Here is a 26,534-nt window from a genome sequence, read left to right as displayed (position 1 = left end):
TGAGAGAGAGGATGTGTGTGTGGGTGTCTCTGAGAAAGTGTGTGTGTGGGTGTCTCAGAGAGTGTGTGGGTGTCTCTGTGAGAGAGGGTGTGTGTGTGGGTGTTTCTGTGTGAGGGAGAGGGTGTGTGTGTGTGGGTGTCTCTGTGAGGGAGAGGGGGTGTGGGTGTCTGTGTGTGAGGGAGAGGGGGTGTGTGTGTGGGTGTCTCTGTGTGAGGGAGAGGGTGTGTGTGTGTGTGGGTGTCTCTGTGTGAGGGAGAGGGTGTGTGTGTGTGTGGGTGTCTCTGTGTGAGGGAGAGGGTGTGTGTGTGTGTGTCTCTGTGAGGGAGAGGGTGTGTGGGTGTCTCTGTGTGAGGGAGAGGGTGTGTGTGTGTGTCTCTGTGAGGGAGAGGGTGTGTGTGTGGGTGTCTCTGAGGGAGAGGGTGTGTGTGTGGGTGTCTCTGAGAGAGAGGGTGTGTGTGTGGGTGTCTCTGAGAGAGAGGGTGTGTGTGTGGGTGTCTCTGAGAGAGAGGGTGTGTGTGTGGGTGTCTCTGAGAGAGGGTGTGTGTGGGTGTCTCTGAGAGAGGGTGTGTGTGGGTGTCTCTGTGAGAGAGGGTGTGTGTGTGTGTGGGTGTCTCTGTGAGGGAGAGGGGGTGTGTGTGTGGGTGTCTGTGTGTGAGGGAGAGGGTGTGTGTGTGTGGGTGTCTCTGTGTGAGGGAGAGGGTGTGTGTGTGTGGGTGTGTGTGGGTGTCTGTGTGTGAGGGAGAGGGTGTGTGTGTGTGGGTGTCTGTGTGTGAGGGAGAGGGTGTGTGTGTGTGGGTGTCTCTGTGAGAGAGAGGGTGTGTGTGTGTGGGTGTCTCTGTGTGAGGGAGAGGGTGTGTGTGGGTGTCTCTGTGAGAGAGGGTGTGTGTGTGTGGGTGTCTCTGAGAGAGGGTGTGTGTGGGTGTCTCTGTGAGAGAGAGGGTGTGTGTGGGTGTCTCTGTGAGAGAGGGGGTGTGTGTGTGTGGGTGTCTCTGTGTGAGGGAGAGGGTGTGTGTGTGTGTGGGTGTCTCTGTGTGAGGGAGAGGGTGTGTGTGTGTGTGGGTGTCTCTGTGTGAGGGAGAGGGTGTGTGTGTGTGGGTGTCTCTGTGTGAGGGAGAGGGTGTGTGTGTGTGGGTGTCTCTGTGTGAGGGAGAGGGTGTGTGTGTGTGGGTGTCTCTGTGTGAGGGAGAGGGTGTGTGTGTGTGTGTGGGTGTCTCTGTGTGAGGGAGAGGGTGTGTGTGTGTGTGGGTGTCTCTGTGAGAGAGGGTGTGTGTGTGTGGGTGTCTCTGTGTGAGGGAGAGGGTGTGTGTGTGTGTGTGGGTGTCTCTGTGTGAGGGAGAGGGTGTGTGTGTGTGTGGGTGTCTCTGTGAGAGAGGGTGTGTGTGTGTGGGTGTCTCTGTGTGAGGGAGAGGGTGTGTGTGTGTGTGGGTGTCTCTGAGAGAGGGTGTGTGTGTGTGGGTGTCTCTGTGTGAGGGAGAGGGTGTGTGTGTGTGTGGGTGTCTCTGTGAGAGAGAGGGTGTGTGGGTGTGGGTGTCTCTGAGAGAGGATGTGTGTGTGGAGTAAGAACCTCCTGGGAGGGGTTGTTTTTATTTACAGGTTAAATACTCTGCTTTTTAAAACCAGAATCTATAAAAAGTGGAGCCTCAGAATTTGTGTTCATCACAGAATAGTTGTTGCAGTGAAAATCCCTGGGGGTCAGACCCCAAGAGGAGTTTTCTGCTTCACTGTTAACTAACAGCCAGTGAGTCAGGGCTGATCACTGAGCCCTGTGTAGGGATATGGAAACAGTGATCAGACTGGGCCGTGAGAGAGAGCACAGGCAAACTGAGCTGGCCACAGACACCATCCCTGCTCTCTGTTATACACACTCCCACTCCCCACGCACAACCCAACAACACCACACACATTCATTCACTCTCTCGCCCTCACTCACACAGAATTAATAAACTGAAGTGTGAGAGAGAATTCCCTAAAAATAAATGATAGAGCCAATTAAAAAATAGTAGTTATTAACAAGGCATGCAGTACAAACAGCATTAGTGTGTACAAGATACACTGCAAAAATTGACCAAAGATCCTTAGATACCATCTTCCATCTAGAAGGGCAAGGGGCAACAGGTACATGGGAACACCACCCTCTGCAAGATCCCCTCCAAGGAGGCACTCACCATCCTGACTTGGAAATATATTTCCGTTCCTTCACTGTCACTGGGTCAGAATCTTGGAATCCCCTCCCTAAGGGCAATGTGGGTCAACCCACAGCACAGGGACTGCAACGGTTCAAGAAGGTAGCTCACCCCCACCTTCTCAAGGGGCAACTAGGGACAGGCAATAAACCCTAGCCCACCCAGTGACACCCATTCAAAATCTTGGTTAGGTTCTTTTGCCTTTGCTGTACTACCCACAATGACAGTGTCATCACAGAAGGAGCATGGCACAAACCGACCATGATGTGTACAGAGTCACTGTAGTCCCAGAGGACCCAGGGCTGGTCTGTCATGAGGGAGAGGTGTCTGGTGACAGTTTAACCTGAGGCTCACCAAACCTCAGGTGAGGGGAGGAATTGAGGAGAGTCCTTCATGGTTAATCTCAGCTGGTGTGGGAATTGAACCCACGCTTTTGGAATCACTCTGCATTGCAAACCAGCCTTCCAGTCAACTGAGCTAACTGACCCCCTCCCCTACCAGAATGAAGCTTGAGTATGATCAGGGATAGAATCATTGTTTTCACTTGAGCAAAGTAGACGCTGGGGAATTCTGATAGAGTGGATTGAGAAAGCTCTCTCTTCCGTGGTTGGTGACTGTGTGGTGAGTGTGAATATCATTTAACAAGGTCACACAGAGAATGGAAACGAGAACTCTTCAAACACTTGTGACAGGATGTGATTCAGACAACATTCAGGAAACCTGACAAACACTTCAGATGCAGGAAGATCTAGTAACTCGGGAGAGCAGTGGGATTAGTTAATGCTGATTCTAAATAAAACTGGTCCCAACACACTGACCCTGTTGAGGATCTGCATTGCAGTGTGATCTGAAAGGAAAGTACGGGGGTGGGTCCTGACTTACAAACACTCTCACTTCTGAAGCCGACCCCACATCGGGGTGAAAGTTTAACGCACATTTGCTGTACTCGTGTGCAGCTTCTTCATGTCGTCCTGAATTATGTTCTGATGGGTGTAGAAAGCGACTTCTGAGCAGATTGGAGTGGGTGTTGTTTGATTGCCTGTAGTTTGGATGACTGTGTGTTTGAGTGGGGGAGCAGGGTGGGAAACAGGTGTGGACGTGAGTCTGACTTGCCCTTTCTCTCTGTGTAGGTGGCTCCAAGACTGAACTCCAGATGATGCTGCCGGTGAGGCCCAGTGACTGCCCATTGTACAGATGGATGGCTGGAAGGTGTGACTGGCAGCATCTGTAACAAAGCAAGGAGCTTGTACATTTATTGGTGAGGCATTTGAGTAGGCCCACCTTGGCCCCAATTCTCTGACCTCCTTTACACTGCTTCCCTTGACTGCCAAAGCCTCTGCTTCCACAGCAGGAACTGAAGAGTCCGAGTTATACTTTAATCATGCAAAGAAAAGAAAGAAAATTTATATTAAAATGGCTGTTGTGATCAATGACTCAGTGAGTTGAATCACATGACTGCCGCAGTGCATGTGTGACATATAAAGCGATAGAATAGGTATTGTCCACAGAAATTCCCTTGGTTCCAAACAGAAACTTCTGATCCCATGAGCCCTCAATAAGGAGGAGACCATGTTCAGGAGTGCTGCCTTCAAGGTTAGAGGTTGCTGAGGAAATGAACCAAGTGATGTTTTTTTTATATACAATCCCGTTGTCTGGAGATGTTTCTTTGAGTTGTTCAGGTGATGCAGAGTTGCTGATGGTTCCCTCACCCCCATCGTTGTTAAAAAGCCCCTGCCCTCTGCCTAAAGCCACAGCTTTGGGGTGGTTGCTAAGAAAATCAGATCCATTTCCCAAATCTATGTGCAGTTTTAGTGGGTGATAACTGACACTGGTTTGCTTGTCACTCTCTTGACTGTACAGGTGCCACAAAGTGTGCTTCAGGCCTTTATCAAAATATATTAAAGGTTAAATCCCACAATTGGATAGCAACTGACTCAGACCAGACCAGGAGATTTAACCTGCCCCTGGTTTTGGCGTTATATTTGGTAAATGAGCATTTAACTTGGTGCCATAGCGTGATGTCCAGTAACTGCTAGCTCTTTGTATAATGGGACCTCAGTAAAGGGTCAGCCTAATACTGCAGATTCTCTCATTCCCTGTTTACTATCTCAGCCACAAACAGTCCATTCTCCAGGTGTGTTCAGTGTCCCTCCCCCACTCCACCTCCATGTTTGAAGCTATATTCATTTTGAAGAAATGGTGAAAGATTGAACAACAGATGAACATGTGAATGAGTCTTTCGACAAGGGCTGGTAATGTACAGAGCACATGCCATCAGTCTCCGTCAGCGACGAGAGAGACTTGTTTGAGGGTATTCAGTCTTCCTTGTGAGCTGCTAAGGCGATGTCAATATCAACAAACTACTGGGACATGTAGCTGTGTTGGAAGGTGTGTAAACTGAGGCGGGGCTTTAGAGACTGGTTTTACTATACAAAGCTGCCTACTCTTGTGGTTCTGGACAAACTACAATCCCCACCGTCCACCCAACTCCGAGAAACAACTGTCAGCATCAGAGGTTTAACAGAAACAGGAACAGAAATCTTCACTTCAATCTGTTGTGGAACAAGATGAGAATTTCAAAAGTAATTATACTTCAAAAAATTAATAAAGAAGATTGTAATAAGCTTTATATAGATGGATATTATGTGAAGCCATCTCATTTTCAATAAAAATGTCTCAATTGTTTTGGTTATCTATGGCTTTATCATCCCTGGGAGAGCGTGGACAGGGCTCTCACCACTTCCTCCTGATATTAATTGCTCCTGCTCACTCTTTCTCCTTTCTCTCCAACCCTCCTTGTACATGCACAGCCCAGCTTACAGCTGGCATTAACACCGTATCGTTGGGAATCAGGGACCTGGATTGGGGTGATCTATCAGTTTGTTATTTATAGTGTTTATTTCCTCATTGCCTGTCTCTCCTTTCGAGATCTCTCTGCACCCCGGTTCCTAATGGGAATTGAACCCGGGGAAATCATTGTGGTACACAACCCCATTTGAGAAAGCAAAGCCATTGTGTTACTATCATGCACTTCACAATCACAATGTCCCAGTACACTTTACAATCAATTGAGGAATTTAAGTGCAGCCTCTGTTGTGTTATAGAAGCAGCCATTTTGTACACGTCCGAGTCCCAGACAGGTAGCTGTATCAATGGCCAGACTGAGAGGGGAATGGCCTGTGAGCTGAACGAGCATCTCCCTGCTTCTCCTTGAAGAAGTAACCTTGGGGACATTTCACTCCACCTCATAGTGAAGGTGTTGCCTTATTTTCAAAATGGTGCCCCTGACACTCAGCACTGACCCTCCGACAGTGCCCACTCCCTCAGCACTGACCCTCCGGCAGTGCGGTGCTCCCTCAGCACTGACCCTCCGACAGTGCGACGCTCCCTCAGCACTGACCCTCCGACAGTGCGGCACTCCCTCAGCACTGACCCTCCGACAGTGCGACGCTCCCTCAGCACTGACCCTCCGACAGTGCGACGCTCCCTCAGCACTGACCCTCCGACAGTGCCCACTCAGCACTGACCCTCCAACAGTGCAGCACTCCCTCAGCACTGACCCTCCGACAGTGCAGCACTCCCTCAGCACTGACCCTCCGACAATGCGACGCTCCCTCAGCACTGACCCTCCGACAGTGCCCACTCCCTCAGCACTGACCCTCCGACAGTGCCCACTCCCTCAGTACTGACCCTCCGACAGTGCGACGCTCCCTCAGTGCTGACCCTCCGACAGTGCCCACTCCCTCAGCACTGACCCACCGACAGTGCGACGCTCCCTCAGCACTGACCCTCCGACAGTGCCCACTCCCTCAGTACTGACCCACCGACAGTGCGACGCTCCCTCAGTGCTGACCCTCCGACAGTGCCCACTCCCTCAGCACTGACCCACCGACAGTGCGGCGCTCCCTCAGCACTGACCCTCCGACAGTGCCCACTCCCTCAGTACTGACCCTCCGACAGTGCGACGCTCCCTCAGTACTGACCCTCCGACAGTGCCCACTCCCTCAGTACTGACCCTCCGACAGTGTGACGCTCCCTTAGTGCTGACCCTCCGACACTGCCCACTCCCTCAGTACTGACCCTCCGATAGTGCGACGCTCCCTCAGTGCTGACCCTCCGACAGTGCCCACTCCCTCAGCACTGACCCTCCGACTGTGCGGCACTCCCTCAGCACTGACCCTCCGACAGTGCCCACTCCCTCAGCACTGACCCTCCGACAGTGCGGGACTCACCTCTGGCCGTCCGACAGTGCCCGCTCCCTCTGCACTGACCCTCCGACAGTGCAGGACTCCTGTCTAGTTACTGACACACTAACTAGTGGAAGCAGAATATCTCTCTTTACCCTGTCAAAATGGTTCATAATTTTGAAAATCTAAGTAAGGTCACCTCCTCATCATCTTTCTCCAAGTACAATCTCTCTAATCTTTGCTTGATGTAAAATTCTAGTAAATATCATTTTGTATCTCTAGGGCTTTAACGTCCCTCCTTAAATAAAGTGCCCAGAACGGAGCACATTACTCCAGATGAGGTCTGGCCAATGATTTGTGGAGGTGGAGCAACCTCTCATTGCTTGTATCCTGGATGCCCCGATTTATAAACCCAAGGGTCCTGTCGGCTGCTTTTGGTGATCCAGCTCCTGTTTTCCCCTCAGAGTTGAACCATTGAGATCACAGAGTCTTCTCTTTCTGTGTTTCTTCTCCAAAACTGCATTTCCTCACGTTTCTTTGTGTTAAAATTCATGGCCAGGTATCTGCCCATTTGGCCAATTTGACAAGATCCCTCTGAAGTTCATCCTCACCATTCCCTATTCTTCCTAACTTACTACCAACTCCAAATTTAGAGATCTTGCCCACAACACCAATCTCCAAATTGTTTATGTAAATCAGATATACATTGATCCATTGGGACACCATTTTCAACAGGTTCCCAATCTGAGAAATGCCCATCTATACCTACCCTCTGTTTCCTAGCTTTTAACCAACTTCGAATCCATGCTGCAAAGGACCCATCTATCCCAGACGTTATTAAGTTTCTAAGCAGCCTACCATGTGACATCATATCAAATACTTCCTGAAAGTCCAAATATGGGACATCCTCAGCACCGCCCTCATCCATTGCCTGTGTTACTTGGTCAAAGAACTCAATTCACTTTGTCAGACATTAGCTGCCCTTGACAAAGCCATGTTGACTGTCTTGTATTATTTTTCTCTAGGTATGTATTCACCTTATTCCATATGATGGCCTCCATCAGTTTCCCCACTACTGACAGGCCTCTGGTTTTCCTGGGTTATCCTGTGTCCTTTTCTTAAATAACAGGGTCAGATTTGCAATCCTCCAGTTCCACAGGGCTAGTCCTGTGTTCAGACAGGCCTGGAAAATTTCAGTCAACAGCTCTGCAACTTAGTGCCTCAGCTCTCTTAGCAAGCCAGGATGCATCCCACATGAACCTCTCCACATCTGAACTGGATTGTTGCCGGCCTTCTTAGCACCTCTTCTTTATCTGTCACCGTTCTGCTCAGTTGCTCAACACTCACCTTTTCAACTCGGTCACTATCCCCATGTTAATAATTTGGTGAAGACAGAAGCAACATATTCACTTACTTCCTGTGCCGTCTGGTTTGCTTCAGTGAGCAGCTCTCTGTCTTTGTTCCTTATGGGCCCCACTCTATCCTTAACTAACCTTTTACCATTTTACCTTTTGGTTTAGCACAGCCTGCCTTATTCCAGCCTTACCCTCGCTCCTGCCTTTCAGATCCTCCTCCTGATTCCAATTGTTGTTATTCTTCTGGTGCACATCCCACGCCTGCTTTTTCTTCCTCATTTTCTCATCAATATCGTTCGTCCCCGAGAGTGCTCTCGGTTTACACACCCTGTATTTATTTCTCAGGGATGTGTATCTGGCTCCTACTCTATTTGAAATTTTCCTATTTTCATTCACTGTTTTATGCACCAAAATGCATTTCCAATTAATATCTCCAGTTCAACCTTTAGACTCCTAAGATCTGCCCTTTTCCAGTCTGGGATCTTACTGTTGACTGAGCTTTACTCTATATCGAACCGCCATGCTGCCAGAGTCCTAGGAATGTTTGATGGGAACACTGTAGAATGTGCTGCACAATGGAGGCAATCAATCATGATTTGGTGAATGAAAGAGTAGAGATGGGGCAAGTGAGAAAAATATTAATATATCAAATGATAAAACAGTCCATGACAGAAAAGGATACTGGCAACAAATCTAAGAATAAATGAGCAGATTAAACTGCCACCTGCATAAATAACAGGCTCTGTACTTTCACTGAACCAGCATTTATTACCTATCCCTAGTTGCCCCTTGAGAAGGTGGGGGTGAGCTGCCTTCTTGAACCACTGCAGTCCATGTGCTGTGGGGAGACCCACAATTTCCCTGAGGGAGGGAATTCCAGGATTCTGACCCAGTAACAATGAAGGAATGGCGATATATTTCCAAGTCAGGATGGTGAGTGGCTTGGAGGGAAACCTTCAGGGGGTGGTGTTCCCCTGGATCTGCTGCCTTGTCCTTCTGGGTGGGAGTAGTTGGAAGGTGCTGTCTGAGGATCTTGGGTGAATTTCTGCAGTGCGTCTTGTAGACAGCACACACTGAGCATTGGTGCTACTGAGCGTCGGTGGTGGAGGGAGTGGGTGTTTGTGGATGTGGTGCCAATTAAGCGGCTGCTTTGTCCTGGATGGTGTCGAGCTTCCTGAGTGTTGTTGGAGCTGCCCCCATCCAGGGCAAGTGGGGAGTATTCCATCACACTCCTGACTTGTGCCTTGTAGATGGTGGGACAGGTTGTGGGGAGTCAGGAGGGGAGTTACTTGCTGTGGTAATCCTAACCCCTAACCTGTTCTATTTATGTTGAGAGTTAGTACTAGATTCTCCTGCTCCTCGGATGCTGCCTGATCTGCTGTGCTTTTCCAGCACCACACTGTTGACTGTAATCTCCGCCATCTGCAGTCCTCACTTTCGCCCTGTTCTATTTATGTGACAAGTCCCGTCAATGGTAACTCCTGGATGTTGATCACGGGGGATTCAGTGGTGGTGACACCATGGAATGGCAAGGGGCGGTGTTTGGAATGTCTTTTTTTGGAGATGGTCATTGCTTGGCATTTATGTGGCGCCAATATTACTTACCAATTGTCTGCCCAAGGCTGGATTCTGTCCAGCTGAAAGTGGTTGGGCCAAGGACATTACCCTGAGAACCGTCGGCAGTGATGACTGACCTCTGACAACCACAACCATTCTCCTGTGTCCCATGAGTCAGGGAGGAGATGGCCACGTGTTATTATTAGAGTCATAGAGATGTACAGCATGGAAAACTGTTGGATTGTTATTCCAGAGACCCAGGTAATATCCCAGAATCTGGGTTCAAATCCTGCCATGACTAATGGTGGAATTTGAATTTAATAAAAATCTGAAATTGAGAGTTTAATGGTGACCATAAAGCCATTGTCAATTCTTGTAAAAACCCATCTGCTTCACTAATGTCCTTTACAGAAGGAAACTAACATCCTTATCTCTAGTCTAAATGTGACTCCAGGCCCAAGAAATGTGGTTGGCTTCTAACTGCCCTCTAGGCAATTAGGGACGGGCAATAAATACAGGCCCGGCCAGAGATACCCTCATCCTGTGAGTGAGTAAAGAAAGGTATAATTCCAAGCAGTGGACAGTGTGTCCCCCGATACCCATTGATTCCAGCTTTGTCAGGGCTCCGTGATGCCACACTCGGTTGAATGCAGCCTTGGTGTCAAGGGCTGTCTCTCTCCCCTCCCCTCTGGAATTTAGCTCTTTTGTCCAGGTTTGACCCAAGGCTGTAACGATGTCAGGAGCTGAGTGACCCTGGGGGAACCCAAACTGGGCAGGTCACCGAGCAGGTTATTGCTGAGCAGGTGCTGCTTGATAGCCCTGTTCCTGACACCTCCATTTCAAGCCATACCCACTTGTTTTAAATTCTCTGACAAGAGGAAAATTCTCCTTCGTGTCCTCTTCCCCAAACTAATGTAAAAGCAAAGAACTGCTGAAGATCAGAAACTAGAATTGGAACATGAGGTCACCTGTCTGACAGCGTTCCCGAGCTCAGTGAAACCGAACTGAGTCTGCGCATGACTGAGTGTGCTGGCTAACCACTGCCTGACCTCCCAAACCCTCCTCAGAGCAGTGAGCTGGAGCCAGCTGGCAGTGTTCATTCCCCACACAGAAGAGAAACACAGAGGGCCACATGTTCTGCACAGTTTTATTTTCTCGCTGTATGCTGATCTTCCTCGATCATTGCTGAGAGAATACATTCAGCTTCTGCAGAGCCTTCACTGCCCTAGGGAATTAACATAGTCAATAATCGATATGAACCAGGCACCCAGGGGCTGTGCCAATCCCAGTGGGTACAGAAGACAGGGTAGGTGTTACTGAGGGATGAAATTGGTTCATCTGAACTGAGCTGTGATAAAGTAAAACCTTAGGTAAGTCTGAAAGAACAGATCAGGGCTATGGGTGAGATGTCAAAGGGAATGTATTTTATGTGAAAAGTTTGGTGATTTTGTGATGGTTCTGTTTGTGGATAATATTCCAGATTTCTTCCATTGTCTATTGAAGACCAGAGTGTCCCACAAGACCCCTGGGATCCAGGACCTTCCCGATATGCAGTAAAGAGCCAGTCAGGTTATCGTACAACACCACCAGGAAGGGCTGAGTGACGTGGAAGTCTATCGTGAGTTCTCTGTCACTGGGGTTGCTTGTCGGAGCTGCCTGAACACCCCTTTCCTCCAAACTTAGGACTGCATGGTGCTTTATGCTGGAGATCATCAATGCCTCGTTTGTAATTTTATTCAGCTGACTTGGAGTGTACAGAGCAGACAGACCTGTGTTAAAACAAAGAGGTTTTCAACTTTGACAGATTGGTTTCAAATTTGACCTTTGATAATCTTGCCTCATCACTCCAGAAAATAGTACTGAGCTCACTCTGTTTATAGTTTAAAAGCAGCAAGGGCAGGAAGGAGAGAATCTTCCCATTTTCGGGATCAGCAGATGTCACAGTGGAGAGATATGCACTCCTGAATGGATACACTTCACCTGGAGCTGACTGCTACAAAGCTAAGCTCAATCCGATTGGACACACTGATTTGGAGCTGTGTACTTTAGTCTCACTCCTTTCTCCCTTCAAACAGCCTGGGGCTTTGTAATTTATGGATTTCCTAATCCCATTTCACATTTCATCATTAAATCCGATAACGTTGCCTTTTCCAGCAGTGTGTTCCAAATCTTTAACTCCTCACAAACATCTAACAGGTCTTCTGTTCCTTTGGATCTTTCCAAACTCTTTTCAATGCAGCACTCCCTCAGCACTGACCCTCCGACAGTGCCCACTCCCTCAGCACTGACCCACCGACAGTGCCCACTCCCTCAGCACTGATCCTCCGACAGTGCGGCACTCCCTCAGCACTGACCCTCTGACAGTGTGGCGCTCCCTCAGCACTGACCCTTGAACAGTGCGACACTCCCCCAGCACTGACCCTCTGACAGTGCGGCACTCCCTTAGCACTGAACCTCTGACAGTGCGACATTCCCTCAGCACTGATCCTCCGACAGTGCCCACTCCCTCAGCACTGACCCTCCAACGGTGCAGCGCTCCCTCAGCACTGACCCTCTGACAGTTTGGCGCTCCCTCAGCACTGACCCTCCGACAGTGCGGCTCTCCCTCAGCACAAACACTCTGACAGTGCGGCACTCCCCCAGCACTAACCCTCCAACAGTGCGGCGCTCCCTCAGCACTGACCCTCCGACAGTGCGGCGCTCCCTCAGCACTGACCCTCCGACAGTGCGGCACTCCCCCAGCACTAACCCTCCAACAGTGCGGCACTCCCCCAGCACTAACCCTCCAACAGTGCGGCGCTCCCTCAGCACTGACCCTCCGACAGTGCGGCACTCCCCCAGCACTAACCCTCCAACAGTGCGGCACTCCCCCAGCATTAACCCTCCGACAGTGCGGCGCTCCCTCAGCACTAACCCTCCGACAGTGCGGCACTCCCTCAGCACTGACCCTCCAATAGTGCCCGCTCCCTCAGCACTGACCCTCCGACAGTGCGGCACTCCCTCAGCACTGACCCTCCAATAGTGCCCACTCCCTCAGCACTGACCCTCCGACAGTGCGGCACTCCCTCAGCACTGACCCTCCAATAGTGCCCACTCCCTCAGCACTGACCCCCCGACAGTGCGACATTCCCTCAGCACTGACCCTCCGACAGTGCCCACTCCCTCAGCACTGACCCTCCAACAGTGCAGCGCTCCCTCAGCACTGACCCTCTGACAGTGCGGCACTCCCTCAGCACTGACCCTCCGACAGTGCGGCACTCCCTCAGCACTGACCCTCCGACAGTGCCAACTCCCTCAGCACTGACCCTCTGACAGTTTGGCGCTCCCTCAGCACTGACCCTCCGACAGTGCGGCACTCCCTCAGCACAAACCCTCCAACAGTGCGGCACTCCCCCAGCACTAACCCTCCAACAGTGCGGCGCTCCCTCAGCTCTGATCCTCCGACAGTGCCCACTCCCTCAGCACTGACCCTCCGACAGTGCGGCGCTCCCACAGCACTGACCCTCTGACAGTGCGTCACTCCCTCAGCACTGATCCTCCGACAGTGCGGCACTCCCTCAGCACTGACCCTCCGACAGTGCGGCACTCCCTCAGCACTGACCCTCTGACAGTTTGGCGCTCCCTCAGCACTAACCCTCCAACAGTGCGGCATTCCCCCAGCACTAACCCTCCAACAGTGAGGCGCTCCCTCAGCACTAACCCTCCGACAGTGCGGCACTCCCTCAGCACTGACCCTCCAATAGTGTCCACTCCCTCAGCACTGACCCTCCGACAGTGCGGAACTCCCTCAGCACTGACCCTCCGACAGTGCGGCGCTTCCTCAGCACTGACCCTCCGACAGTGCGGCGCTTCCTCAGCACTGACCCTCCGACAGTGCAGCACTCCCTCAGCACTAACACTCCGACAGTGCAGCACTCCCCCCGCACTAACCCTCCAACAGTGAGGCAATCCCTTAGCACTAACACTCCGACAGTGCAGCACTCCCCCCGCACTAACCCTCCAACAGTGAGGCAATCCCTCAGCACTGAACCTCTGACAGTGCGGCAATCCCTCAGCACTGACCATCCGACAGTGCGGCACTCCCTCAGCACTGACCATCCGACAATCCGGTGCTACCTCAGCACTGACCCTCCGACAGTGCGGCACGCCCTCAGCACTGACCCTCCTTTAGTGCCCACTCATTCAGCCCTGACCCTCCGACAGTGCGGTACTCCTTCAGCCCTGACCCTCCGAACGTGCGGCACTCCCTCAGCACTGACCCTCCGACAGTGCGTCACTCCCTCAGCACTGATCCTCCGACAGTGCGGCACTCCCTCAGCACTGACCCTCCGACAGTGCGGCACTCCCTCAGCACTGACCCTCTGACAGTTTGGCGCTCCCTCAGCACTAACCCTCCAACAGTGCGGCACTCCCCCAGCACTAACCCTCCAACAGTGAGGCGCTCCCTCAGCACTAACCCTCCGACAGTGCGGCACTCCCTCAGCACTGACCCTCCAATAGTGTCCACTCCCTCAGCACTGACCCTCCGACAGTGCGGAACTCCCTCAGCACTGACCCTCCGACAGTGCGGCGCTTCCTCAGCACTGACCCTCCGACAGTGCGGCGCTTCCTCAGCACTGACCCTCCGACAGTGCAGCACTCCCTCAGCACTAACACTCCGACAGTGCAGCACTCCCCCCGCACTAACCCTCCAACAGTGAGGCAATCCCTTAGCACTAACACTCCGACAGTGCAGCACTCCCCCCGCACTAACCCTCCAACAGTGAGGCAATCCCTCAGCACTGAACCTCTGACAGTGCGGCAATCCCTCAGCACTGACCATCCGACAGTGCGGCACTCCCTCAGCACTGACCATCCGACAATCCGGTGCTACCTCAGCACTGACCCTCCGACAGTGCGGCACGCCCTCAGCACTGACCCTCCTTTAGTGCCCACTCCTTCAGCCCTGACCCTCCGAACGTGCGGCACTCCCTCAGCACTGACCCTCCGACAGTGCGGCACTCCCTCAGCACTGACCCTCCGACAGTGCCCACTCCCTCAGCACTGACCCTCCGACAGTGCCAACTCCCTCAGCACTGACCCTCCGACAGTGCAGCGCGCCCTTAGCAGTAATCCTCCGACAGTGCGGCACTCCCTCAGCACTGACCCTCCGACAGTGCCCACTCCCTCAGCACTGACCCTCCGACAGTGCGGCACTCCCTCAGCACTGACCCTCCGACAGTGCCCACTCCCTCAGCACTGACCCTCCGACAGTGCGGCGCTCCCACAGCACTGACCCTCTGACAGTGCGTCACTCCCTCAGCACTGATCCTCCGACAGTGCGGCACTCCCTCAGCACTGATCCTCCGACAGTATGGCACTCCCTCAGCACTGACCCTCCGACAGTGCGGCACTCCCTCAGCACTAACCCTCCGACAGTGAGGCACTCCCTCAGCACTAACCCTCTAACAGTGCGGCACTCCCTCAGCACTGACACTTCGACAGTGCAGCACTCCCTCAGCACTGACCCTCCGACAGTGTGGAAGTCCCTGAGCACTGACCCTCCGACAGTGCGGCAATTCCTCAGCACTGACCCTCCGACAGTGTGGTGCTCCCTCAGCACTAACCCTCCAACAGTGCGGCACTCGGTCAGCACTGACCCTCCTACAGTGCCCACTACTTCAGCCCTGACCCTCCGACAGTGCGGCACTCCCTCAGCCCTGACCCTCCGACAGTGCGGCACTCCCTCAGCACTGACCCTCCGTCAGTGCGGGCCTCCCTCAGTACTGACCCTCCAACAGTACCCACTCCCTCAGCACTGACTCTCCGACAGTGCCCACTCCCTCAGCACTGACCCTCCGACAGTGCGGCACTCCCTCAGCACTGACCCTCCGACAGTGTGGTGCTCCCTCAGCACTGACCCTCTGACAGTGCGGCACTCCCTCAGCACTGACCCTCCGACAGTGCGGGCCTCCCTCAGTACTGACCCTCCAACAGTACCCACTCCCTCAGCACTGACTCTCCGACAGTGCCCACTCCCTCAGCACTGACCCTCCGACAGTGCGGCACTCCCTCAGCACTGACCCTCCGACAGTGCCCAGTCCCTCCGCATTGACCCTCCGACAGTGCGGCACTCCCTCAGCACTGACCCTCCGACAGTGTGGTGCTCCCTCAGCACTGACCCTCTGACAGTGCGGCACTCCCTCAGCACTGACCCTCCGATAGTGCGGGCCTCCCTCAGTACTGACCCTCCAACAGTACCCACTCCCTCAGCACTGACTCTCCGACAGTGCCCACTCCCTCAGCACTGACCCTCCGACAGTGCGGCACTCCCTCAGCACTGACCCTCCGACAGTGCCCAGTCCCTCCGCATTGACCCTCCGACAGTGCGGCACTCCCTCAGCACTGACCCTCCGACAGTGTGGTGCTCCCTCAGCACTGACCCTCTGCCAATGCGGCACTCCCTCAGCACTGACCCTCCGACAGTGCGGGCCTCCCTCAGTACTGACCCTCCAACAGTACCCACTCCCTCAGCACTGACTCTCCGACAGTGCCCACTCCCTCAGCACTGACCCTCCGACAGTGCGGCACTCCCTCAGCACTGACCCTCCGACAGTGCCCAGTCCCTCCGCATTGACCCTCCGACAGTGCGGCACTCCCTCAGCACTGACCCTCCGACAGTGTGGTGCTCCCTCAGCATTGACCCTCTGACAGTGCAGCATTCCCTCAGCACTAACCCTCCAACAGTGCGGCTCTCCCTCAGCCCTGACCCTCCAATAGTGCCCACTCCCTCAGCACTGAACCTCCGACAGTGCGGCACTCCCTCAGCACTGACCCTCCGACAGTGCGGCACTCCCTCAGCACTGACCCTCCGACAGTGCAGTGCTCCCTCAGCACTGACTCTCCGACAGTGCGGCACTCCCTCAGCACTGACCCTCTGACAGTGACCACTCCCTCAGCCCTGACCCTCGGACACTGCCCACTCCCTCAGCACTGACCCTCCAACGGTGCGGCAATCCCTCAGCACTGACCCTCCAACAGTGCCCTCTCCCTCAGCACTGACCCTCTGACAGTGCGGCACTCCTTCAGCCCTGACCCTCCGACAGTGACCACTCCATCAGGACTGACCCTCCGACAGTGACCACTCCCTCAGCACTGACCCTCTGACATTGTGGCACACCCTCAGCCCTGACCCTCCAACAGTGCCCACTCCCTCAGCACTGACCCTCCAACGGTGCAGCAACCCCTCAGCACTGACCCTCCGACAGTGCGACACACCTTCAGCCCTCATCCTCCGACAGTGCCCACTCCCTCATCACTGACCCTCGGACACTGCCCACTCCCTCAGCACTGACCCTCCAACGGTGCGGCACTCCCTCATCCCTGACACTCCAACAGTGCGGCACTCCTTCAGCCCTGACACTCCGACAGTGACCACTCCATCAGCACTGACCCTCTGACATTGTGGCACACCCTCAGCCCTGACCCTCCAACAGTGCCCACTCCTCAGCACTGACCCTCCAACAGTGCCCACTCCCTCAGCACCGACCCTCCAACAGTGCGGCAACCCCTCAGCACTGACCCTCCGACAGTGTGGCACTCCTTCAGCCCTGACCCTCCAACAGTTGGCACTCCCACAGCACTAACCCTCCAACAGTGCGGCACTCCTTCAGCACTGACCCTCCTACAGTGCGGCACTCCTTCAGCCCTGACCCTCCGACAGTGCCCACTCGCTCAGCACTGATCCCCCGACAGTGCGGCACTCCCTCAGCACTGACCCTCCCGAAAGTGCAGCACTCCCTCAGAACTGACCCTCCGGCGCTCCCTCAGCACTGACCCTCTGACAGTGCGGCACTCCCTCAGCACTGACCCTCCGACAGTGACCACTCCCTCAGCACTGACCCTCCGACCATTCGGCAATCCCTCAGCACTGACCCTCCGACAATGACCACTCCCTCAGCACTGACCCTCCAACAGTGGGGGGCTCCCTCAGCACTGACCCTCCGACAGTGCCCACTCCCTCAGCACTGACCCTCCAACAGTGCGGCACTCCCTCAGCACTGACCCTCCGAAAGTGCGGCACTCCCTCAGTACTGAGCCTCCGACAGTACAGCACTCCCTCAGCACTGACCCTCCGACAGTGTGGCACTCCCTCAGCACTGACCCTCCGACAGTGCCCACTCCCTCAGCACTGACCCTCTGACCGTGACCACTCCCTCAGCGCTGACCCTCCAACAATGCCCACTCCCTCAGCGCTGACCCTCCAACAGTGCGGCACTCCCTCAGCACTGACCCTCCGACAGTGCAGCCCTCCCTCACACTGACCCTCCGACAGTGTGGCACTCCCTCAGCACTGACCCTCCGACAGTGCCCAATCCCTCAGCGCTGACCCTCCGACAATGCCCACTCCCTCAGCGCTGACCCTCCGACAGTGCAGCACTCCCTCAGCACTGACCCTCTGACAGTGCGGCACTCCCTCACACTGACCCTCCGACAGTGTGGCACTCCCTCAGCACTGACCCTCTGACAGTGCCCGCTCCCTCAGCGCTGACCCTCCGACAGTGCCCACTCCCTCAGCGCTGACCCTCTGACAGTGCCCACTCCCTCAGCGCTGACCCTCCGACAGAGCCCACTCCCTCAGCGCTGACCCTCTGACAGTGCCCACTCCCTCAGCGCTGACCCTCCAACAATGCCCACTCCCTCAGCGCTGACCCTCCAACAGTGCGGCACTCCCTCAGCACTGACCCTCCGACAGTGCAGCCCTCCCTCACACTGACCCTCCGACAGTGTGGCACTCCCTCAGCACTGACCCTCCGACAGTGCCCAATCCCTCAGCGCTGACCCTCCGACAATGCCCACTCCCTCAGCGCTGACCCTCCGACAGTGCAGCACTCCCTCAGCACTGACCCTCCGACAGTGCCCACTCCCTCAGCGCTGACCCTCTGACAGTGCGGCACTCCCTCAGCACTGACCCTCTGACAGTGACCACTCCCTCAGCCCTGACCCTCGGACACTGCCCACTCCCTCAGCACTGACCCTCCAACGGTGCGGCAATCCCTCAGCACTGACCCTCCAACAGTGCCCTCTCCCTCAGCACTGACCCTCTGACAGTGCGGCACTCCTTCAGCCCTGACCCTCCGACAGTGACCACTCCATCAGGACTGACCCTCCGACAGTGACCACTCCCTCAGCACTGACCCTCTGACATTGTGGCACACCCTCAGCCCTGACCCTCCAACAGTGCCCACTCCCTCAGCACTGACCCTCCAACGGTGCAGCAACCCCTCAGCACTGACCCTCCGACAGTGCGACACACCTTCAGCCCTCATCCTCCGACAGTGCCCACTCCCTCATCACTGACCCTCGGACACTGCCCACTCCCTCAGCACTGACCCTCCAACAGTGTGGCAATCCCTCAGCCCTGACCCTCTGACACTGCCCACTCCCTCAGCACTGACCCTCCAACGGTGCGGCACTCCCTCATCCCTGACACTCCAACAGTGCGGCACTCCTTCAGCCCTGACACTCCGACAGTGACCACTCCATCAGCACTGACCCTCTGACATTGTGGCACACCCTCAGCCCTGACCCTCCAACAGTGCCCACTCCTCAGCACTGACCCTCCAACAGTGCCCACTCCCTCAGCACCGACCCTCCAACAGTGCGGCAACCCCTCAGCACTGACCCTCCGACAGTGTGGCACTCCTTCAGCCCTGACCCTCCAACAGTTGGCACTCCCACAGCACTAACCCTCCAACAGTGCGGCACTCCTTCAGCACTGACCCTCCTACAGTGCGGCACTCCTTCAGCCCTGACCCTCCGACAGTGCCCACTCGCTCAGCACTGATCCCCCGACAGTGCGGCACTCCCTCAGCACTGACCCTCCCGAAAGTGCAGCACTCCCTCAGAACTGACCCTCCGGCGCTCCCTCAGCACTGACCCTCTGACAGTGCGGCACTCCCTCAGCACTGACCCTCCGACAGTGACCACTCCCTCAGCACTGACCCTCCGACCATTCGGCAATCCCTCAGCACTGACCCTCCGACAATGACCACTCCCTCAGCACTGACCCTCCAACAGTGGGGGGCTCCCTCAGCACTGACCCTCCGACAGTGCCCACTCCCTCAGCACTGACCCTCCAACAGTGCGGCACTCCCTCAGCACTGACCCTCCGAAAGTGCGGCACTCCCTCAGTACTGAGCCTCCGACAGTACAGCACTCCCTCAGCACTGACCCTCCGACAGTGTGGCACTCCCTCAGCACTGACCCTCCGACAGTGCCCACTCCCTCAGCACTGACCCTCTGACCGTGACCACTCCCTCAGCGCTGACCCTCCAACAATGCCCACTCCCTCAGCGCTGACCCTCCAACAGTGCGGCACTCCCTCAGCACTGACCCTCCGACAGTGCAGCCCTCCCTCACACTGACCCTCCGACAGTGTGGCACTCCCTCAGCACTGACCCTCCGACAGTGCCCAATCCCTCAGCGCTGACCCTCCGACAATGCCCACTCCCTCAGCGCTGACCCTCCGACAGTGCAGCACTCCCTCAGCACTGACCCTCTGACAGTGCGGCACTCCCTCACACTGACCCTCCGACAGTGTGGCACTCCCTCAGCACTGACCCTCTGACAGTGCCCGCTCCCTCAGCGCTGACCCTCCGACAGTGCCCACTCCCTCAGCGCTGACCCTCTGACAGTGCCCACTCCCTCAGCGCTGACCCTCCGACAGAGCCCACTCCCTCAGCGCTGACCCTCTGACAGTGCCCACTCCCTCAGCGCTGACCCTCCAACAATGCCCACTCCCTCAGCGCTGACCCTCCAACAGTGCGGCACTCCCTCAGCGCTGACCCTCCAACAGTGCGGCACTCCCTCAGCACTGACCCTCCGACAGTGCAGCCCTCCCTCACACTGACCCTCCGACAGTGTGGCACTCCCTCAGCACTGACCCTCCGACAGTGCCCAATCCCTCAGCGCTGACCCTCCGACAATGCCCACTCCCTCAGCACTGACCCTCCGACAGTGCCCACTCCCTCAGCGCTGACCCTCTGACAGTGCCCACTCCCTCAGCGCTGACCCTCCGACAGTGCCCACTCCCTCAGCGCTGACCCTCTGACAGTGCCCACTCCCTCAGCACTGACCCTCTGACAGTGCCCACTCCCTCAGCACTGACCTGCACTGGGTTATTGGGTAATGTTGGGGGCAAGGTGCCCTGTGTAAGTGCGAGCTCTGGGTGCTGTGAGAAATTACCTCGAACAAGGATCTGAAAGATGGTGAATTGTGAATTCCTTACTGATGACAAGACACTTACGCATTTCCCCGAGGGTTGGTTTCAGTTCCTGCTCAATGTCAAAGTTGAGTTTTGGCAGAAAGACTCTCGCTTGAACATGTTGCAGCTGGTGGACCAGGTCATGGATGAAAATTGGGTTGAGACTCTCCTCAATCGCACTCAGGTTCCTGGTGAACTCTGTCGGCAGGAAGACCAGGAGACTGGTATCACCCACGTAGTGAAACAGACCAATCTGAAACACAGACACTGGGTTACATCATATCACCAACTGAACTGCTGTAATAATCCCTCCTGAGCCCAACCCAAAATACCCAAACCCACTCCAGCCCCTCCCCAATCCCCAGCACTGTCCAATGTAGCACTGGCGTCTCCACGGAGACCATATCAGACCTGGGGAGATGGAAAGTGAACTGTGAACCAAGGCCCTGTTCAGTGTGTAGTCATGATGGCATTACACCATCCCTCAGCACTGACCCTCTGACAGTGCGGCACTCCCTCAGCACTGACCCTCTGACAGTGCGGCACTCCCTCAGCACTGACCCTCTGACAGTGCGGCACTCCCTCAGCACTGACCCTCCGACAGTACAGCGCTCCCTCAGCTCTGTACCCCTGACATTTCAGTGCACTCTCAGCACTGACCCTCCGACAGCATCCACTCCCTCAGTACTGACCCTCCGACAGTACAGCGCTCCCTCAGCTCTGTACCCCTGACATTGCAGTGCACTCTCAGCACTGACCCTCCGACAGTACAGCGCTCCCTCAGCTCTGTACCCCTGACATTGCAGTGCACCCTCAGCACTGACCCTCCGACAGTGTGGCGCTCCCTCAGCACTGACCCTCCGACAGTGCGGCACTCCCTCAGTACTGACCCTCCGACAGTACAGCGCTCCCTCAGCTCTGTACCCCTGACATTGCAGTGCACCCTCAGCACTGACCCTCCGACAGTGTGGTGCTCCCTCAGCACTGACCCTCCGACAGTGCCCACTCCCTCAGTACTGACCCTCCGACAGTACAGCGCTCCCTCAGCTCTGTACCCCTGACATTGCAGTGCACCCTCAGCACTGACCCTCCGACAGTGCGGCGCTCCTTCAGCACTGACCCTCCGACAGTGCAGCGCTCCCTCAGTATTAACTCTCTGTCAGTGCCCATTCCCTCAGCACTGACCCTGTGACAGTGCAGCACTCCCGCAGCGCTGACCCCTTGTCTTTGCTTGGGTAAGAACAGTGTCTGAAGTTAAATATCTGGGAGTCTGGCAAATAGAGATTATTCTGGCAGGATAAAAATTCAGAGAGTTTAATTGAGAAATGATCTGAGGATATATGTATCAAAGCTGCAGAGTTTTGAATATTCATTCACAGGCTGAAAGTGCTGCTGACTGGGCCATCCCTAATTGCCCAAGGGACAGTTCATAACCAACCACATTACTGTGGGTTTGAGTCACATGTCAGCCAGACCAATCAATGATGGCAGATTCCTCTCCCTATAGGCCGCTGGTGAAATAGATGCATTTTTCCCCAACAATCAATCCCTGATCACCATTGGACTCCTAATACCAGATGTTTATTACATTCAGATTGCAGCATGTGCAGTCGCAGGATTTGAACCTGGCTCCCCACAACATTGCCCAAATCTCTGGTTTAACAGACCAGGGACAATACCACTGGGCCATCACCTGCCCTGTGAAGGTTTGAGGTGTGGTTCCCTAAGGGGCTGAATACCCTTCTCCTGTTCCTCTTGCCCTCAATGCAGTCTGAAGCAAACATCTGGGATCAGGCTGGGATACAAAGCAAGTGGGAACCGCAGCCCATCAGTCTCATCTCCTATAAGGATCACATGTTTTTATTCACTCATGGGATATGCCATCTCCGGCTGAGCCAGGATTTACTGACCCCATCCCTAGTTGCCCCTTGAGAAGGTGGGGATGAGCTGCCTTCTGGAACCGCTGCAGTCCGTGTGCTGTGGGTTGACCCACAATGCCCTTCGGGAGGGAATTCCAGGATTTTGACCCAGCCACACTGAAGGAACAGCGATATATTTCTGGGTCAGTATGGTGAGTGGCTCAGAGGGGAACCTAAGAGTAGAAATAGGCCATTCAGCCCATCAAGTTCCTCCACCATTCAGTGAAATACTGACTGATCTCGTGTTTCCTGGCTTTTCCCGATAATCCTGAATTCCCTGATGGATTAAAGATCGGTCTGTCTCAGTCTTTAACGTACTTCAAGACCCAGCCTCAACAGCTCTCTGCATTGATGAATTCCCCAGATTCACTCCCCTCTGACAGAAGAGGTTCCTCCTTGTCTGTGTCTTCAATCTGTGTCTCCTTGCTTTGAGACGCTGTGCTCTGGTCCTAGACTCTCCCACAAGGAGGAGCAACCTCCCCACATCCCCTTGAGCAGCGTACAGCTTCCAATCAGGTTGCCTCTTGTTTGTGTAAACCTCAATGAGTACAGGCCCTCCCTCCCTCCCCAACCTCTCCTCATTAGACAGTCCCTTCATATCCAGGATCAGCCGAGTGCACCTGCACTGAGCTGTCTTCAATGCCAGCATATCTTTCTTTCGATAAAGGACTGAACCTGTACACAGTATTCCAGCTGTGCTCTTCACTCATGTTATTCTCCATCGATCTTGTCATAAAGGGCAATATCCATTTGCTGTCCTATTACATGCTGAACTTCAATGCTAATGGCCTGTGAGTTATGCATGAGGACACCAAATTCCTCAGTGCTATTGCTTTCTGTAGTCTGAACTGTTCATGGTACCCATGTGTTTATATGGTGAGTCTGGTTGAGTTTCTGGTATATGGTAACCCTCAGGATGTCGATAGTGGGGTATGGAATGCCTTTGTGGTGATGGTCATAGCCTGGCTGCAATGTGACTTGCCACTTGTCAGCCTAAATCTGTAATCAGACATAATCTCCGAAAGTTAATCAGACAGAGAGGTGGGTGACCAACGGGAAATCAGGATGACTCCATCTCAGCTCAACATCCAGGCCTGACAGCCAGAGCCAGTGACTTGGCTGCTGAGGGTTAGAAATGATTGAGGAGAAAGTGAGGTCTGCAGATGCTGGAGATCAGAGCTGAAAATGTGTTGCTGGAAAAGCGCAGCAGGTCAGGCAGCATCCAGGGAACAGGAGAATCGACGTTTCGGGCATAAGCCCTTCTTCAGCCCTTTTTCCTGAAGAAGGGCTTATGCCCGAAACGTCAATTCTCAGGTTAGAAATGATTACCTTATATCTCAATTCCGAGTCGTAGCCGTAACGCAAAGGATAGTTCGAGCAGGACATCATGGGAATGTTGATGTACTGACCGTAATCGACACTGAATTGTTTTTGGATGGTCTCCGCTGGATTGAATTTGGTTAATAGTTGGCCTGAAACAAAACAAGCAGGAAATGCACAGGAATCCGGGAGCAAACATCGTCACCACCAAACCCCACACCACCCACTCCGTTCACAAGATAGCCAGTCCATCCAGCTCCCTCCACATTGGCCCTCATTCATAGAACATAGAACAGTACAGCACAGAACAGGCCCTTCAGCCCACAATGTTATGCCGACCACTGATCCTCATGTATGCACCCTCAAATATCTGTGACCATATGCATGTCCAGGAGTCTCTTAAATGTCCCCAATGACCCTGCCTCCACAACTGCTGCTGGCAACGCATTCCATGCTCTCACAACTCTCTGTGTAAAGAACCCGCCTCTGACATCCCCTCTATACTTTCCTCCAACCAGCTTAAAACTATGACCCCTTGTGTTAGTCATTTCTGTTCTGGGAAATAGAGTCAATAGCCAGAGACTATCTATGCCTCTTATTATCTTGTGTACCTCAATTAGGTCCCCACTCCTCCTCCTTTTCTCCAATGAAAAAAGTCCGAGCTCAGTCAACCTCTCTTCATAAGATAAGCCCTCCAGTCCAGGCAGCATCCTGGTAAACCTCCTCTGAACCCTCTCCAAAGCATCCACATCTTTCCTATAATAGGGCGACCAGAACTGGACGCAGTATTCCAAGTGCGGTCTAACCAAAGTTTTATCGAGCTGCAACAAGATCTCACGACTCTTAAACTCAATCCCCTATTAATGAAAGCCAAAACACCATATGCTTTCTTAACAACCCTGTCCACTTGGGTGGCCATTTTACGGGATCTATGTACCTGCACACCAAGATCACTCTGTTCCTCCACACTGCCAAGAATCCTATCCTTAATCCTGTACTCAGCTTTCAAATTCGACCTTCCAAAATACATCACCTCGCATTTATCCAGGCTGAACTCCATCTGCCACCTCTCAGCCCATCTCTGCATCCTGTCAATGTCCCGCTGCAGCCTACAACAGCCCTCTATACTGTCAACGACACCTCCAACCTTTGTGTCATCTGCAAACTTGCTGACCCATCCTTCAATCCCCTCATCCAAGTCATTAATAAAAATTACAAACAGTAGAGGCCCAAGGACAGAGCCCTGTGGAACACCATTCACCACTGACTTCCAGGCAGAATATTTTCCTTCTACTACCACTCGCTGTCTTCTGTCGACCAGCCAATTCTGTATCCAGACAGCTAAGTTCCCCTGAATCCCATTCCTTCTGACCTTCTGAATGAGCCTACCATGGGGAACCTTATCAAATGCCTTGCTGAAGTCCATATACACCACATCCACAGCTCGACCCTCATCAACTTTTCTAGTCACATCCTCAAAGAACTCGATAAGGTTTGTGAGGCATGACCTACCCCTCACAAAGCCGTGCTGACTGCATTTAATCAAGCCATGCTCTTCCAGATGGTCATAAATCCTATCCCTCAGAATCCTTTCTAACACCTTGCAGACGACAGACGTGAGACTTACTGGTCTGTAATTGCCGGGGATTTCCCTGTTTCCTTTCTTGAAGAGAGGAATTACATTTGCCTCTCTCCAGTCCTCAGGTACGACTCCAGTGGAGAGTGAGGATGCAAAGATCTTCGCAAGTGGCGAAGCAATTGCATTTCTCGTTTCCCAAAGCAGCCGAGGACAAATCTGGTCTGGGCCTGGCGACTTGTCAATCTTAATGTTTGACAAAAGTTTCAGCACATCAGCTTCCTCTATCTCTATCCGTTCCAGCATGCACACCTGCTCTTCAGAGGTTTCATTCACTACAAAGTTCGTTTCTTTCGTAAAGACAGAAGCAAAAAAACTCCTTTAGGGCTCCCCTACCTCCTTAGACTCCACACACAAGTTCCCTATGCTATCCCTGATCGGCCCTACTCTTTCTTTGACCATTCTCTTTTTCCTCACATAAGTGTAAAATGCCTTTGTGTTCTCCCTAATCCTTCCTGCCAAGCCTTTCTCGTGCCCCCTCCTGGCTCTCCTCAGACCATTTTTAAGCTCCTTCCTCGCCTGCCTGTAATCCTGTAGAGCTGAGCTTGACCCTAGCTTCCTCCACCTTATGTAAGCTACCTTCTTCCTTTTGATGGGAAGCTCCACCGCTCTCGTCATCCAAGGTTCCTTTATCCTACCCCTTCTTGCCTGTCTCAGAGGGACATATTTATTCATCACTCGCAACAACTGTTCCTTAAACAGTCTCCACATGTCTACAGTGCCCTTTCCATGGAACAATTGCTCCCAATCCATGCTTCCTAACTCATGTCTAATCGCATCATAGTTTCCTCTTCCCCAATTAAATATCCTCCCATTTTGCCTAATCCTCTCCTTCTCCATAGCTATGTAGAATGTGAGGCAGTTGTGGTCACTATCACCAAAATGCTCTCCCACCACAAGATCTGACACCTGCCCACGCTCATTTCCGAGCACTAAGTCTAGAATGACCTCTCCCCTCGTCGGCCTGTCAATGTACTGAGTTAGGGAACCCTCCTGAACACACCTTACAAAAACAGCTCCATTTAAATCTTCTGCTCGAAGGAGGTTCCAATCAATATTGGGAAAGTTAAAGATGGTTCAATAAGATGGTTCACAATCTCCGTGTGGAACTTGATCCAAAGCTGACATTACA

General features: G+C 53.7%; 2 protein-coding genes across 2 annotated transcripts in view; one reads left to right on the top strand and one right to left on the bottom strand.

The window, feature by feature from the left end:
* LOC122563885 (unconventional myosin-Ic-like) overlaps window positions 1-4,868 on the top strand; it is a 55,679-nt gene extending 50,811 nt beyond the window's left edge. Inside the window, exon 27 of the mRNA XM_087977080.1 lies at window positions 3,314-4,868. Coding sequence (XP_087833206.1) covers window positions 3,314-3,340 — 27 coding nt within the window. The 3' untranslated portion in view covers window positions 3,341-4,868. The remainder of the gene's footprint in view (window positions 1-3,313) is intronic.
* Window positions 4,869-10,411: 5,543 nt separating this feature from the next.
* Window positions 10,412-26,534, bottom strand: part of LOC148141843 (pigment epithelium-derived factor-like) — a 74,897-nt gene continuing 58,774 nt past the window's right edge. The window contains exons 6-8 of the mRNA XM_087977139.1: window positions 23,776-23,918; window positions 20,570-20,780; window positions 10,412-11,051 (exon numbers count right to left, since the gene is read on the bottom strand). Coding sequence (XP_087833265.1) covers window positions 10,777-11,051; window positions 20,570-20,780; window positions 23,776-23,918 — 629 coding nt within the window. The 3' untranslated portion in view covers window positions 10,412-10,776. The remainder of the gene's footprint in view (window positions 11,052-20,569; window positions 20,781-23,775; window positions 23,919-26,534) is intronic.

The sequence above is a fragment of the Chiloscyllium plagiosum genome, unplaced genomic scaffold (assembly GCF_037043375.1).
Source record: "Chiloscyllium plagiosum isolate Xiang-an unplaced genomic scaffold, Cpla_swu_hap1 HiC_scaffold_31, whole genome shotgun sequence".
NCBI classification, from domain to species: Eukaryota; Metazoa; Chordata; class Chondrichthyes; order Orectolobiformes; family Hemiscylliidae; genus Chiloscyllium; species Chiloscyllium plagiosum.
This window is presented reverse-complemented; position numbering and strand designations above follow the sequence as displayed.